General features: G+C 46.3%; 1 protein-coding gene across 1 annotated transcript in view; it reads right to left on the bottom strand.

The window, feature by feature from the left end:
- sdc3 (syndecan 3) overlaps positions 1 to 15,729 on the bottom strand; it is a 33,794-nt gene that overhangs the window by 7,866 nt on the left and 10,199 nt on the right. Inside the window, exon 2 of the mRNA XM_047604556.1 lies at positions 683 to 776. Coding sequence (XP_047460512.1) covers positions 683 to 776 — 94 coding nt within the window. The remainder of the gene's footprint in view (positions 1 to 682; positions 777 to 15,729) is intronic.

Consider the following 15,729-nt stretch of genomic DNA (forward strand, 5'->3'; position numbering starts at 1 on the left):
GACTCATAAGACTCCATATCACGGTTTGAGATAAAGCAATTTGCCAGGCTGCTGTCTCATCCACAGGGGGTGCCTCTGCTACGCTCTCCTGCTCTGAATTGTAATTTATTTCGCTCGCCACTAGCGCAGTGCCTGAACCGAGGGGCAGCCCTCAATGAGTCATGTTTAATAAGGAGAGCTGCGCTCGAGCCTCAGCAGCCAGATCAAAAAATCAGCCTGAATTACACCAATGTGATTTGCGTTAAGTAGGTAATTCCTCCACATGCAGACAGCCAGCTCACTCAAAGGCAGACATACGGTGTCGGATAGGTGTGCACAACCGACTGCCGGTGTGCGTGTTATCACCTAATCTGTGGGGACTGTTATCTGATTAGAGTAAATAAGATCTGGGGGAATCGAGTCTGCGTCGGCGCTTATTTGGTAGGGTGTGTCTGAGGCATTTTCAGTAAACCTAAATCCAAATTCAGTCCCTGAATCCAAACGCCATTTTTATAGAGTGTGATTGTGTGTGTGTGACCTCTGTACGCGCGGTGAATAGAGCGATCATAACTCAAGGACGGGGAGGGGGGGTCTTCAGGGTCAACAGATTGAAACTCAGCAGCTGTCGAGTTTGAAAGGACCAGGGCGTGAGTGCGTAACCTTACACACACACACGCACACACACCACGAAACACAAACTTACAGCCGGAGCCGGAGCCTGAGTAGAGGTCCTCGTCGTCGTAAAACTCATCTCTCGTCGAGCCTTCGTCATCGATGGGCTGCGACCACTTCTGTCCCTAATGGAGACGCAGAGAGTAACAGAGATTAGAGTTATTCATCATGCGCGGCCGAGTCGTTTGTCATTACATTCGAAAGAGAAACCACTTTGGCGGATTACATGCACGCACACAGCCACGCACACAACAGTCCGTCTGAGAGGGGGTGGGGTGGGGGGGCTGCATTACGCTGACCAGGGTAACATCTGTCTGTCTGCGACTGTATGGAGGAGAATAGTTAATGAATTGATCTAAAGCTGGGATTTTGGCAGAGGAACATCAAAGCCTTTAAGGAGAAGGGGGGGAGGTTTCATTCAGTCTCCACTCGCGTGTCAATTGCAAGCGATGCTCCGACTGTAAAGCAGCAAAGCACAGGAAAGCAATTAACTTTAAGACCCAAGCTCATCAAACTTTTTTTTTTAATCATTTTTTTATATTATTAGTCCAGTAAATAAAATGTTAAAATTTCATTCACACTTGTTTTTGTTGAATATCGTTCACTTTAAATTACGTAAAACAAGCAGCAAGAAGAAAGCGGAGAAGCTGAAGCAGGAGAACGTTAAACATATTTCCTTGATAAACAGATAATCAATCAGTTATTCACTCAATTAATTCTACGAGATTGGGAATCTGCAGCCTTGCTACCAGCTCTGTGGTTCTATAATTAGCCCATCTGGTACTGGTGCCAGATGAAAAGTTAAAGGATGACCGAAGTTTATCTTGACAAACTTGTGAATTGTGTACCAAAGGGGTAGGACGACACACACGATCCTCCACAGAGCTTCACGTCAAGCATGACTCAAAAGGCTTGTCACTGTCACATGTTGAGGTCTTATGACTGATTGCTTTGTCTTAGCATCAGTCCAAAAAAAACAAAGCACAAAACCATAATGTCCTCACCCAACGAAGAGAAAAAAAAGCACAAGAAGCGCACGTCTTAGAATTAATACGTTTCAAATCCATTTAGTTCAAAATGATTTAAAACAGGCCGCAACATGAAATTCAAGGCGTTAGAGAATATTAAACATATTTCCCTGATAAACAGTTAATCAAGCAACAAATTCATCAAGACAGACAGGAGTCTGCAGCCAAGCTAGCACCACTGATGTAACACAGTGCTGCCGAGCTTTGACAAATCTGAATATGAGCCCAGTATTGGCACCAAAGAGAAGAGTTAAAAGTTCACAAGTGTTTACAGTTAATCCCGAAAAAGTCATGAATGTCACTCCAAGAGTTGCTGAGACACGTCCATCTGGACCCAAGTGGTAGGACAAGTGACAGCTACGCAGTTAGCACGGCTAAGGCTGCTCAGGCACAGTCTACGAAGAGAAAATTCCTCGCATGTGAGAATCCACAAGAAGAAACTGTCTCATTTAATGTGCTGAAGTATTAACTGGTGATTAGAATTAGCAAATCACTTATCGCTATTTTGAACACCTCTTGTGGCTTTTAAGTGTGAGGCCACGGCCATCTCTTCTGAATAACTGCGGCTCCACGTTAAGAGTTTTACAGCAGCTCCCTGAACGCTCTCTTTCTGTAATGTGCCCGTAACCGTCTCTCACGGATCATTTCACAGCATCCTCCCTCCTAATCACTCCACTTTAATCTACAATTATTTCATGCAAGCCTTTTAGGGGAGGGGGAGGAGGGCGGGGGAGGGGAGCAACCTTGCCGACCATCGCCGGGGTCAGGTAAAAGAGATTAGTCGTGGCTCGTTCAGAGGTCGAACTTCTGACGTGAATGACCTCAGTCGCCGGTCGCTTGGAGGCTGATCCCTGCTCTCAGTCCATTCATCTCTCTCTCTCTCTCTTTCTCTTGACCTCAATCCCACATCCCTGCAATGTTTAAACACACACTTTAGCACTCAGAGGCTTTTCCCATCATGCAGGGTCAACTAATACCACGATCAAATGCATTAAGGGACACACACTGCAGCGCCGAGACGCAGTGCTATACATTACGGTTTGTGCTGTGCTGCAGATTCAATCCTCGTTTCTTTAACTCGTTACCTTAACTCACTTGGTGAAGACGAATTAACAAGTGGCTCATTTTGTATTAAAACCCTCTACTTTTGTATTTGGTAGAAAAACGGTTTGCTTTGCATGTAAAGACATGTCATACAGAAGACATAATACGACACATTGGTACCACCGTAACAAAGTAAACTACCAACCTACCGACTGTATGTATGTATGAGTTCAAAGGGTCTGTTCTGTATAAAGGCTGCTTCGGGCGCAGCTGAACAAGCGACTGACGCGACGCTGACATTTCATCCCCTTGTAGTCGATGCGCTCAACTTGCTAGCAAACATTAGCTTATTTACACATCAAGCACACATGAAGCAACAGCTCTCGTTTTGGTCCCCATTGACTCCTAATGGATTTATCTCTGTTTGACTGCCAAACGCTCCAATCTGTTCACCAGTACGTCACTAATGTGGTCTGTGCGTCTTTGATGCTGGACAGTGAGAGTATAGGGGATTCGTCATCTGAGCCGCCTGCTGCGTCGGGAAATGAGTTGGACGAGGGCGGGCGAAGAGAACCAAATGGTTCCTTGGACTGGGAGGAACTTCCGATCGAACCGGAGCGGCCCCTCTGACTCAAATGCAGTCATTACAGTCCGTCGTCAGTGTTAAGATGTGGACAAAAGCAGCACTTTCATAGAAGATTAAAGGAGAGGATGACGCAAATGTTTGAACGCAGGGTGGTGTGGAGTTGACACGTTTGTTTATGCTTCCATCTACTAGCGCATTCTGTGTATTTGAGCCCAGATCTGGATCACTGCACGGTAAGCGGCACAATGTTCCCAAGCCAAAAAAAAAAGAGCAAAGAGTTCAGTTTTGCTCCAGGTATTGGAACACCGTCAGTCCACTGCTGAAAATCCGACCAAAGCAAAATCTATCTCCTCAGCAATCTTAAGCCCATCCTGGGGCCCCGCTGAGCTGTTTTTCGCTAGCCTGGGTGATGCTAATTGTACACACACACACAGAAGCAGAAGCAGAAGCAGAAGCTCCGCCCCGGCTCCAGACAGAGGAAACCTGATGCCTTTAAAAGCCAATAAAAGCATAATGGAATCTAGAAACCCGAGCATCTCAGTCCATCATTTCACAGCATGAGGTGGAGCTGAAACGCTATATGTACCTCCTGAAAATGAAATTGACTTGAAGTTGTTTGGAGCCCGGACAGACTGAGGATATTGGCTTCACAAAGTGGAGGGCTGAGAATGGGAGTGTGTGAGTGCGTGCTTCACTTCTTGAGTGCAAATGTGTGTGTGCGTGGAAAAAGACAGAGAGAAAAGTGTGTGTGAAGTTCTGGTGATGTCAAACGGCAAAAGCGGTGAAAAAATACTGAAAAGACGTCTCGGTGCGAATGTGGTGAGAATGTGTGTGTGTGTGTGTGTGTGTGCTGTATTCCAAGGATCGGTTTTACAATGAAGGCCGTTGCTATGGGCAACCTTAGCCTTTCACAGAAATTCCCGTCTCCCAGTGAGAAGCTACCACACACACACACACACACACACACATATAAGAGCACTAACTACATAAGCAAAGGTGTTATGTAACGTCAAAGAAACAACCTAAAAAACAACATCACAACAGTCTGCCACTGCCCCCACCTATCTGTTCCCCCCCTCTCTCTCCGGTTCCACAAACCCTCTGCCAGTGTCTCCCCGTCCTCGTCCCATTTTCCTTTCATCTCAAGCTCCGTTTCTTATCTTGAGGCTAGGCCCCTAAATTCGGCGTAACTCACAAAACTCACACATGCACACACTTAAATAAACACACCCGACCCCCGAGCAGAGCCCTCCCCGGGGCCCCAGTTACACGTCCCTAACTAACACCACAACCTCGACGACTCAGACTCGCGTCCCTTGTTCGTCCGCGTGGGTTTAAATGTGCATCACCTATGTTTATCCCAGCATTTTAAAGGGATATATAATCACCCTCTGCGCACTGACATTTTTAAATTATGAGCCAATGTCATCGGTGTGAATTCACAGTATGGCGGGCAGTTGTGCGTCATTGTACATAATTACAGTGTGCGTGTCTCCAAATGGGCATAATCACGGGTTTTGTTTGCGGTATGTACGTACACGCAGACACAAATGCCCCCTCAGACCTCTCCGCGTGGGTGTGAGCGTGTGTTTTTACGTGATTTCGGGGGAGTCGAATAAGACCAGCTCTGCATTTTGCCTCCGACTCAGGAGCTATAAACAGCTGCACTTTCAGCCCGCGCCACATAGCTAACTAACCACAACGAGACGCAGCGAGCTCGCCTCCCCACACGCATAACCTAGGGCCAAAATCATCTGTACGTTGCCCTCAATTTCTCTCCACCGCTGCATTTTGTTCCCGTTCGTTATAAAAAGAAACCGTAAGATGACAGCCGTATTCAGCCGAATGCAATCCTGGTTTTTGGCGACGAATGAAGCGGTGCCACTGTAAGTCATTTGGTGCCAGTTGGAGTCATTTTAAAACAATCCCGGGGCTGGGAATATATAATTATGTATACTTATGTGAAAAGAGAAGGGGAAAACAGAAAACTGGGGGAAGGAATGACAGCAAAACAAAGAAGAGGCCATGTTTTCGCAAAGCACACACACAGGTGTGTCCTCTGACGGATGCTGGAACATTTGCAGTGACTCAGGTAGAAACCTGATCTGAAGCTGACATCACCCTTTTCAATATAAATCCGATCCTATGCTCTATAGCTTTTCCGCGAGCGCGTGTGTCAGCTCGCTTTACAGCTACGCAGCCTGGATCTTAAGCCCAAGCTGACGACGCTGCGGCTTCGCCGATGCACCGCAAGATTCAGATTTTAATTAAAGTTTGAAGTGAAAGAAAAAAAACAACAAAAAAAAAAAACACTAAATTATAAGCGCGTCTGAGAACGAGGCTGTGTATGTATGCCTGGAGGTGACAATTACCAGAATGAGTGTTGGGAGAGAAAAGACAAAGGTGTGCGTGTGTTTTGCATGTAAGTACAATGCAGCTATACAACGTATCTATACGCGCTAATGATGAGATGCAGGAAGCTTCCCGGCCGGTCCAGCTCAGCTCAGACTGGAGATCCCCTTTAGGCTCGCTGTGCAGATAGAGAGATTCATTGTGATTGACTTCAAATGCATTCCTGAGTAACTGCTGCTGCTGCTGCTGCACAATGCCTGGCTGGCAAACACACATATATACACACACGCACACTAAGCTCCTGACACAACGCACACAACGCCGCTCAGCTTTGGGGAAATAATCGTTAATTGTGCTTTTTAATATGTGCGATTTCATCGGCAGTGAATGTTCTCGACTGCTGCGGCATCTCTAAGCTCTCAAACTGTGAAGAATAATTTGAACGCTCCCTCTGCTTTCTGGCACCATCTGTGAGTCTATCTGTCCCTCCATTTACTGCGGCGGGGGGACGGAAACACTCAGATCTCGTCCATTTTTCACTGCTCATTTAGGATCAGACTCGAATTCAGACCTCAAAATATTCACCTTCCTGGGTGAAGTCGAACCGTACTGCCAACAGTACAGGTTACCTTCCACCAAATGCCCTGCGATCTCTAATACCAGGGTTTTACTACTATTATGGTGCGCTGGTAGCAGAAAATGCTGTTTAATATAAGTATATGCTGCTTATGGTTTTGCTTTTGCTCTGATTTACGACGCGCTCCTTCCCACAAATCAGGGCTTAATGGGAAACCACACCACTGAAGTAAAAGATGCTCTTCTTCCCTACTTCTGGTTCCTTGTGACTTTAATAACGTTAGTGACCAATAAAGGTAAAACTACTAACAAAAAAAAAACGAGTCTTTACTTTTGGGTTTGTTATAATCCCTGCACAGTCCTCCAGGTAAATTATATGTTCAGTACACTAATCGTTTATGTTGATGGCACACAGCATCTCCAACACTAGGTGGTCCAAGCACATTTGGCTCTACATCCTCACAGCAACACTGAGTTTCCCTCCCTGAACCTCCTCCAATAACAGCAATTAGATGTTTGTGATCTGCGAGGGTTCGTCTCATTGTGTTGGTGCTCATTAATGGTGTGTATTTCAGGCTCCGCTTACAGAGCGTCCGTGGAGATTGATGATATTTGTTTCACAGCATCGCGTGGCCAAAATGTGCCTTATTGTTTAAATGGATTTTCTTCTTCTTCTTTTTTTTTGGTAACTCAACGTGGGTGTCCTGCCTGCGTTGGGAGTGTTTCATGTCAAAACTTGTCAACCGGGCACTTGGACGCGGCGCAACCGGCTCTGGCGTAAGACACAAAAATAATCATCCGTCAGAAATTTGAGACCGGGATCAGCCCCAAACTGAGGAAAAATGATTGTTGTGGGCCGCGTTTCAAACCTCCCCGCAGTTTTAATTCACCGTAGGTGGAGAGCCCACGCTTCATAAAGCAGCTGCTGATTCACGGGCGTCTCTGCCTCTCCTGCTCTGTGGAGCGGTCTGACCCACGCTGATAAGAGCCGGACAGTTTGAGCCGTGCTGTTCGCCGACAGCAGAAGGCCCTCTCTGTACCTGGAAAGAATCCGACTGCTTGGCCTGCTTACAGGAAAAAAAAAAAAAACTGCAGCCGGGTTTACTGTTTGTATTGTTCCACGCCCGTCTCGCCTTTCCGGAGCGGATCCCCGAGCCTGTCAGCAGTGACCTCTAATCTGTCTCCATCTAGTGCTTTTCGTCTCACTCTTCTAGCAGCTGGGCGGTCGGCCAACTTTTACACTAACACACTTACAGCCAGACAAGACGATGTGAGAGAGATAGAGGGCAGCCAGTGTGTGTGTTGTGCGTGCATACGAGTAGGTTACCAGGTGATGGCCTTGTTAAGACACCTGCCACCCTCAGCGGAGATTAGCACAGAAAGCGTCTGCACAGTCACGCTGCTCACCCGCTCGCTGATGCCTTGCAACACACAAACAAACACACACACACACACACACACACACACACACACAAAGAAGGCCGAACGTTGAGACGGTGCCTCAGAGCGGTGACGTCAGGTGAGCTCCAGTGAACCAGAAAACAGCCGACACCTGCGCGCTACAGCCGAGAGGGTCGAGTAAATCGAGTCTCGGTCGACGTAAGTGGTTTAAAAGCAGAAGATGCACTCCCTCATTCCCGCTCACATCAGCCTATTATTTTCATTCACTGCTTATCAAGAAGCGCTGATGGCACAAACTCTGTGGAGATAACGACACATCTATGTCATGCCAGAGTTGGGATAATTACTGTGTTACATAAGTACATAAGAACGTCGGCGTGGAGGTGATACTTATGACTGGAAGAGTAGTTTTTTTCTCAAGTGTCAGCATAAGCAAGAAATCCCATAGTTGTTGAAGGTACTTAAACGTAGATTTTCACACCGCAGCATAGCAGACTTTTATTACTCTCCTATCAAACTCGACTCCTCTGTGCTCGGACGCAGCCACTTCTGTGCAGCGTCGGATAGAGGCCGCCCAAGCGTTTTGATTGGCCCCGCGCATCTTTGCCAGATCACAATCAGCTCCCAGACCAACTTTCTGCCGCAGTCTTTTGTGGGCAGGGGGCGTGTGACTGGCTTCCAGACTAGCAGTGTGGTGTTGAAGAGGCAGAATGTTAACTTGGATTCGGCCGGACTTTCCAGTATTTCGCGGCTGCCATCTTGTTGTGAACGCTCCCAGATCGTAAACATGCCATTAACCCCCCTCCCCCACTACCACCACTCCCCAAAAAACACAGACTTAAACCACACCAGGCACAGTCGAATGACGTCATTGAAGTAAGTGGTGGTCAAACCTCAATATGCACAAAAATACGCTGGAAAAAACGGTCGCCAATTATGTTTCATTATGTATTCATAATATCACGTACTCCTCATGTTTTCATCTGCTTTCTGACAAATTAAAGGGACAAAATATGTCCCGTCATGATTTATGTACCTCACAATATTGTCGCACTTTGCTGAACTTTATCGTACATAAACAGTTGTTGCAATATTTTCCCAGAACTCCTTGTGTTTCCATTTAGCACATCCAATGTAATCACTCTTGACTGAGCTTGTGAAGACTCCAGCTTTGGGGATCATTGACCTTTTCGGCTCCAAAGACCAGTGTAGAAATGACTGTTGTTATGGTTTATTCTTAAATCATAAAATCCCCCCAAGGTCACTGTCAAAACTCCAACTAAACGGCTTCAGGGAAATATTAAATTATAAAAAAAATCCAGGATTGTGCCTTTAAACTGAACATTTTTTCACACAATAAAAGGTGTTAAGCTTTATGACAGCAAGTGATTTTTAAAGCATATTTATAATACATTCAGGACTTTTATCGTGAGGCTTTTAATGCCTGTGACAAAAGTCTCCTTCAAAAAAAAAAAAGAAAGAAAATCACAAATTTCTGGCCCCGGGGGTGTTTTTTGTTTTCCTCGGCTGTGAGACAACTGCTCTACATTTAAAAGTTAAATTATCATTTGGTCTCAAGAGATTCTTTACAGTAGCAGCTGCAGCAGGGGGTTATGGGCAGGCATCACTTTTTGTCAGCAAGAAAAACCCCGCTGAGCAATTTTACACTTATTAACTCTTTAAACGACGGGAAATGGCTCGGGATAAAATCAAAAATGCGCGGGCGTCATTGCCAAGATGCATGTTAGATGTCATTATTTAGACTCATTTGAGACGCGGAAACGAAAATAAAGCGTGACATTTATAGCTGCCGGGCTCATTTTAAACATGTGATAACCCTAAACTGCTGCCAATGGCATCCTCGTGGACGCGGCGCTGTTAAGTGGCGCCGAGTGGGAAGGTAGACGCGCGTCTCTGATCTTTTCCCACGTGTTTCTCTCGATTTTTCACACCTGCGTGCTCGCTGTGTCCAATAAACGTGAACCGCCAAGGGAAGACTATAAACATGTTCGCGAGCGGCGGCCAGGAAAAGAAACTCTTTCTCCCTTCACTATTTTTAGTCCTTTCTGCTGATCGGATTCCTGATAGCGCTACTGTGGTTGAGCCAAACTGCAGCCGAGTTGGCCGTATTCATTCCCATGTACAAAACCTGTGGGAGGATGGCATTACACCAGCTCTAGTTTGTTATTCCAGCTTGCTCTGGCCCTAAAGCCCTCCCACTGCAGCACCAAACCACAGCATCCAAGCACTAATATTATCTTTCTAATATTATCTCTCTCCGCTGAGTTATAGGGACAAAGATGATCCAAGTGATGAATGCCCTTATGGAAAGTCATGCATATGCTAAATATGGCGCGTGGTACAGTGAACGGCTTGGTCAGAGAGCTGCAGGGACAGAACAGGTGCACGGTGGAGGAAACTCAGGGATCTAGATCTCAGGAGTTTGAATCCATTTTCGTGCACTGCCTCCTTTCAGAACGTGTCTCGTATATCTGTGACAAAACAATAGACCAAAATCAATATGTGGCGGCGCTCGGGGTTCAGTCAAATGCTCTCATTGTTATGTTGACAGTTAATCCTCATTACGTACGAGGCTGCAAAGCCTTTTCTTTTCATACGGTCAGATACTGAGGTCTCCCAACTGTGGTTCACATAAAATTAATCACATAACAAATGTAGTCTGGTTCCCTTTGTCACTACTAATGCCCACGACAAGACGTTTTCTGACCTCTCGCAGATAATATAAACAGTTCGTACAATATTCTTTTCTGTAATTACTTCCCCATATTGTATTTTCATTGTAAATAGACGGCTGAGACATTCCCGCCCACCATTGTCTGCCTAAGTAATCCAGTATTGTGTTATTTTATTGCTTCGATGTCAGCTTTACTATTTGCCGTTGACTCGCCCACAGCTGAATCAGAAGTGTATCACGCTAATGCTAATACGAATCCCACACAAACTGGCGGCATTTTTTATGGAGCAGTCAGTGGAAGAACCGTGTTTGTCAAGGAAGTGAACGCTGGTTTAATTTTTAAACACTGCAGACAGTAATAGAAAAAAAAAAAAAAAAAGAAATGTGGGATGAAACGCTGCTCAACTCACCGAGACCTGCTGATTTGAGGATAACTGCTCAATTTGATTTTCTATTATAAGCACTTGGGTTTGGCTGCACATTAAACACATACTCCGGTTTCTCTTTAGATGCATTTTAGAAAAGTGGCTCTTTAACAAATGTTGAACTGGAGGTGCTGTTAACCATCAGGAACGGCCACGCAAACCAATCAGGAACGAAACTCGGGGTGCGTTCACACTCCGAACGCAGCACAGACAAAATACGTACTTGTTTTTACAGTTTAAAAGGACGGATTACTGAAATATATCTGGTTCTTCTTGTCTTAGGAGCTATATTGAGTTTTAAAGTTCGGTACAAGCATCTGCCCCCAGCATCTCTTTGTTCATATGTGCAACGAAGGAATTCCTGTCACTGTTCCGGCTCCTTTTTACATTTTATTAGCTCTTTGAGTGAGTTCTCGGCTTGTAAAACTACCCACACAAATGGACAATTACTGCTTTCGGCCCAGCAGGCAGGACTGCTTCAGAAGTTCTGTAAGTTTCATCGCAAAATATAAATCGCAAAACTGTCCATTGAGGCTGTGACCGTATCCACAGGCCTTTTGTTTAGTTTCATTTGGTTTCAATTCAGCTATATGTGTGTAGCATCACTGCCAATCCAAACTGCCTCCAGAAGCTTTACAGAACCCAGAGCCTGAAACCCCCAGAGAAAGCACTTAAGACGACAGTGGCAAGGAAAATCTCCCTTTTAGGAAGAAACCTTGAGCAGAACCATGTGCTTGAGGCCAGCTGGGTAGAGGGACAGAGACAAAAGAGGGAGATGGGAGCAGAGGAGGAAAGGAGAGCGCCAGAGTTGGGCTCTAGTTGGTTTTCAGCGTTGGTCTGGACGAAAAGAATCAAACCACAAATGTCAACACTCTTAATTTCAAAAAAGGAACAGTTATTATTTCTTTACTCTTAATTCTGAAAGCGAATACCCTGTCTAAACTCGATCAGCTGGTCTGGGCTAAAAGAGCAGCGACTTGAGCCCTCTGGGGCGCAGCGTTGTTTGACCTGCGATGTCTCAGTTTCTCCGACCAAACAAGCAGCTGACACCAAAGCTCGTCGCAGACTCAGTGGAGGTCGTGTGACTGTATAGTGACACATCAGCTGGCCTGAAACCATGTAACGCACTGGAGCCATGACTGGACACACACACACACACACACACACACATAGACGGCACTAATGCACACACGGATCAGGCGGGGGAGGGAGGGAGGGAGGAGGGGGGATACACTCTGAGCCAGAGAGGCCGAGAGACGTATATCTGTATGTAGGACCCAGCTGCTACACTAATCTGACAATCCACCAGGATTAAAGACCACATCTCAAGGCTAACACACAACTACACACACATGCAAAGTCACACACACACACACACACACACACACGGACACACGAGGCCTCCTGTATTATACATGACCTTATGAAACATGCATCTCCGAGTGGGAGTTTGAGCGAGTGTGTGTCACTGTCCCGTTGCCAGAAATGCCCCGAGATTCTGAAACTGCTCCCACACTCCACAACGCACCGCAGTGCATTTGTTGTGTTTATTAGTGTGTTAGAAGTTCTGTCCCTGGTGCTCCAGTGTGTGTGTGTGTGTGTGTGTGTATTGATGTGTTTGGTTCGAGTGAATGCTGCTGGTTGGCTGGTGGGTCAGTGACTGCGTTTTTGTGGCCGCTTCTATGAGCGCTGGAGGAGAAGGAGCGGGGCCGATCGCGGGTTTGTGTGTGTGTGTTCGCGCGTGCGTGCGTGTGTGTGTGTGATTATAGCCCGGCTCAATGGGCCTATTTCTGCAGGGCCAGTGGGAGGGCGTGGTGCCTGTGGCTGGAACTTTTCTCGTGTTTCTAAGGAACTTTTCAAAAGGGCTCAGAAATGCGGCTGCGTGTGAGAGAGAGAGCGCCCCGCGGACCATGATGCCTTTGTGTAGCAGAGAGTGAGAGAGAGGGGGCACTCGGAGTACACACAGAGAAACGGTAATCAATGGTCTCCTGTCAGCCCCAAATCGAAAAACCTCAACAGACACAGACGCACACACACACACACAGAGGCAGAGGGACGATGATGAGAATCACATTTCTACCGATATACAGTGATGGGAATCACGAGGCAACATCTGCGCGTGTGCGTTCCTGTAATTACAGCTTGTGTAATCAGGCTAATGACTGTCATGCAACTAAACAAACCCCAAGCAAGCAGCGACAAGGAGAAGGAGAAACATCGATGCATAAAAAGGCCGTTTGGGAGAGGAAAGGTACAAATGGAGAGCATTTGAAAAAAGAAAAACTGCGCTGAGGAATGATGGGATGGATGGACCCATAGGCGGTGGAGTGGAGAACAAAGAGAGGAGTGTTTCTGTCTTTGATGCAGGGGAGAAAAATCCAATCAGCCCTGTGTAATTCAATCTGAAATGGAAAGATGCAACTCTATGGGTGTGTGAGCAGAGGGTGTAATGAGTATTATTACCATGGCCGTACCTTTCAAACACACACACACACACACACACACACACACACACACGTACAGAGGAGGTAAACAAACGGCTGCTCCCAGGCTACCCTCAGCGCTCTCTTGGCGCCCTCCCATTGGTCGGCCAACTTTTGGCAAATGACGAGCCTCGCAGCGACGTCCAGCCAGACACCAGCCGGCCAAGTGGCTGTCAGCGCCGCCAGATAGCTGATTGATTCCCCCCGTATCATAACGGCCCCTGATATCGAATACTAATTACGCGGGGTTTGCGAGATCTGGCGGCGGAGTGAACTCGAGATAAGGCGAGAGCAGCATATGGTCCTCTGCCCTAATAGGCCGCGCTGACTGAATGCTTGTGACCTAATCAGATATTTATCATGAGATACTGCTTAACCGCGGCGAATCAATGTCAGAAGACTTTGGAGAATCTGGAGCCAACATGAGAGACGAGTCGGGGGAAATGAGACATTTGCTTCTTCCTGATTTCTGCAATGAATGCGTCTTGTGTTGCCCGATATGATTGAATTTGCCAAAACCCTATATGGCTGCAGCTCCCTCGCTAAAGGAGCACGAAACGATTAACCCTTTAAATGCCGCGCTCCCGATGACCTCCAGTTTGCGAGGGGTGTCATGCTGTGCTGGGTTAGATTTGTCTAATGCAGGTTTCGCAAAAGCAAACACATTTTAAGACTAAAACAGCTGCTTGTGAGAGATGACAGTCCACACTTTCTAGCTACTTTTAGCTAGGACGCTAGGAACAGCTCCAAACTGTCCTCCAGCGCTGGCCTCTCCTGAGTTATGCTGATCAGTTTGTTCATTTTAGACGACCGCCTCACGCACAGGTACGTTTAAGATAAACATCCAATCAGACCAGACTCTGCAACCGACTCATCCCGTCGCTTATTCAGCCTGTTGAATCCACCAGTCTGGATCTGGCTAGTGCCAACTGTGCGGGACACACCACCAAAGCAGATGCCCAGCCCAAAGCTGGCCGACAGCCGACAATCACCTAGTGTGTCGCAGGAAGTAGATTAATTGACTCTTACAATAAGCTCCAGTGGCGGCCCTAATTGAGTCTTTAACCTACCAATACTGCTCGTATGTGTTCTCATTCATGCAATTAGCATTAGGGTGCATTATGGTGTTAGCGTCTTGCAAGTAGAGCAGTGGGTGGTGGGTCTCCTTAGGTAATTTTTCACTATGTGGTCCCTTTGAAAGATAGAATTAAATAATCTGAGTAGACAAAATGCATCTTTATGTGGTGTGGTTAATCCTACCGGGAGACAAAACCAAAAACTTTTGCTAACCATTTCTGATCAACTATTGATTATTAAGTATTCGCTTCAACACAACATAGAGTATATGATGTAAATAAGACATAGAAGCTACTTGCTTTACTTTCTGCCCTCATCTCACTGTTACTACACAGATATGAGACCGGTAAAGATCTTCTTGTTTCCCCATTGGAGGAAAAAAAAAAAGCAGTGAGTGTATTTCCCAAACAGGCTGAACTATTCTGTTAGAAGGGTACCCCGATGGGGAAGCTCCGCTGCATGTTATATTTAGCAATATTAACACATGCGTGCAGCGGGTAGCTGGAAATAGACAGTTCCTCGTTGCCACAGAGAATCTCCCTTCAGCCTCTGTTGAGTCAAACATCACCAAAAGCTCCAGGTGAGAGCGTGTTCATTTGTTTCTCATTACAGTCGACGATGGCTTCATCTCTCAGTAGGCAACGGTATTCACTGACTAATTAATTAGGAGGTAGATTTAAGTAACTAATGGCTTGAGAATGGCCGTGTAACGCACAGATTAGCGGCAGATTGCTCGGTATAAATCGGTGATCGTTATTTCCTTGGTTCTTGGTGGACTGCCACTTAATTAAAGCGGAGGTGGTGTTGAAGTGGCCGGCGTCCGTGTAAACCAGAGGAAACGTTTTACTGGAGGACAGGGAAATATATGGGTTATGATACTATCTTGCTCTCGCAGTCCTCCCCGCTCTCTTGTCTCGGTGTAATCCTGTCCAGGTTGTTCCCTCCATTCAATCCGCCTCAGCTGCTGTAAGCTCTTTACTGGCCTGTGTTAACCACCAGTCGTTGTGCGTGTGTGTGTGTCTCTCTCTCTTTGCTGCTACCAGGACACCAATCCAGCCCATCCGTCTTCCTTTCATTTTCCTCGTTTTTCCTCCTCGTCAGCTCCTCTGCTCTTTCATCATTTCCCTCTACCTAAAGCCAGCTCCTCCTCGTTCTGTCTCTATTTTAAGGATGAGCTCCTCAAATTCTTTTTTTTTAACCACTTCAACACATTAACGAATTCTTCTATCGCCCCCTTTCTTTTTCTTTCTTACTTTCTTTCTTTCTTTCTTTCTTTTCCAAATCTGCTGCTTCGTTCTGCTCCGGCTGCACCTTAACCACTGCACCGCGCTTTCATATCACTTTTGTCTGTGATTGCCTCTGACCTCATTCCCCTTTCATTTTCTTCAAATCTCCTCTCCCTCCACCTCCA

Source organism: Mugil cephalus, chromosome 14 (assembly GCF_022458985.1).
Source record: "Mugil cephalus isolate CIBA_MC_2020 chromosome 14, CIBA_Mcephalus_1.1, whole genome shotgun sequence".
In the NCBI taxonomy this organism is placed as follows: Eukaryota; Metazoa; Chordata; class Actinopteri; order Mugiliformes; family Mugilidae; genus Mugil; species Mugil cephalus.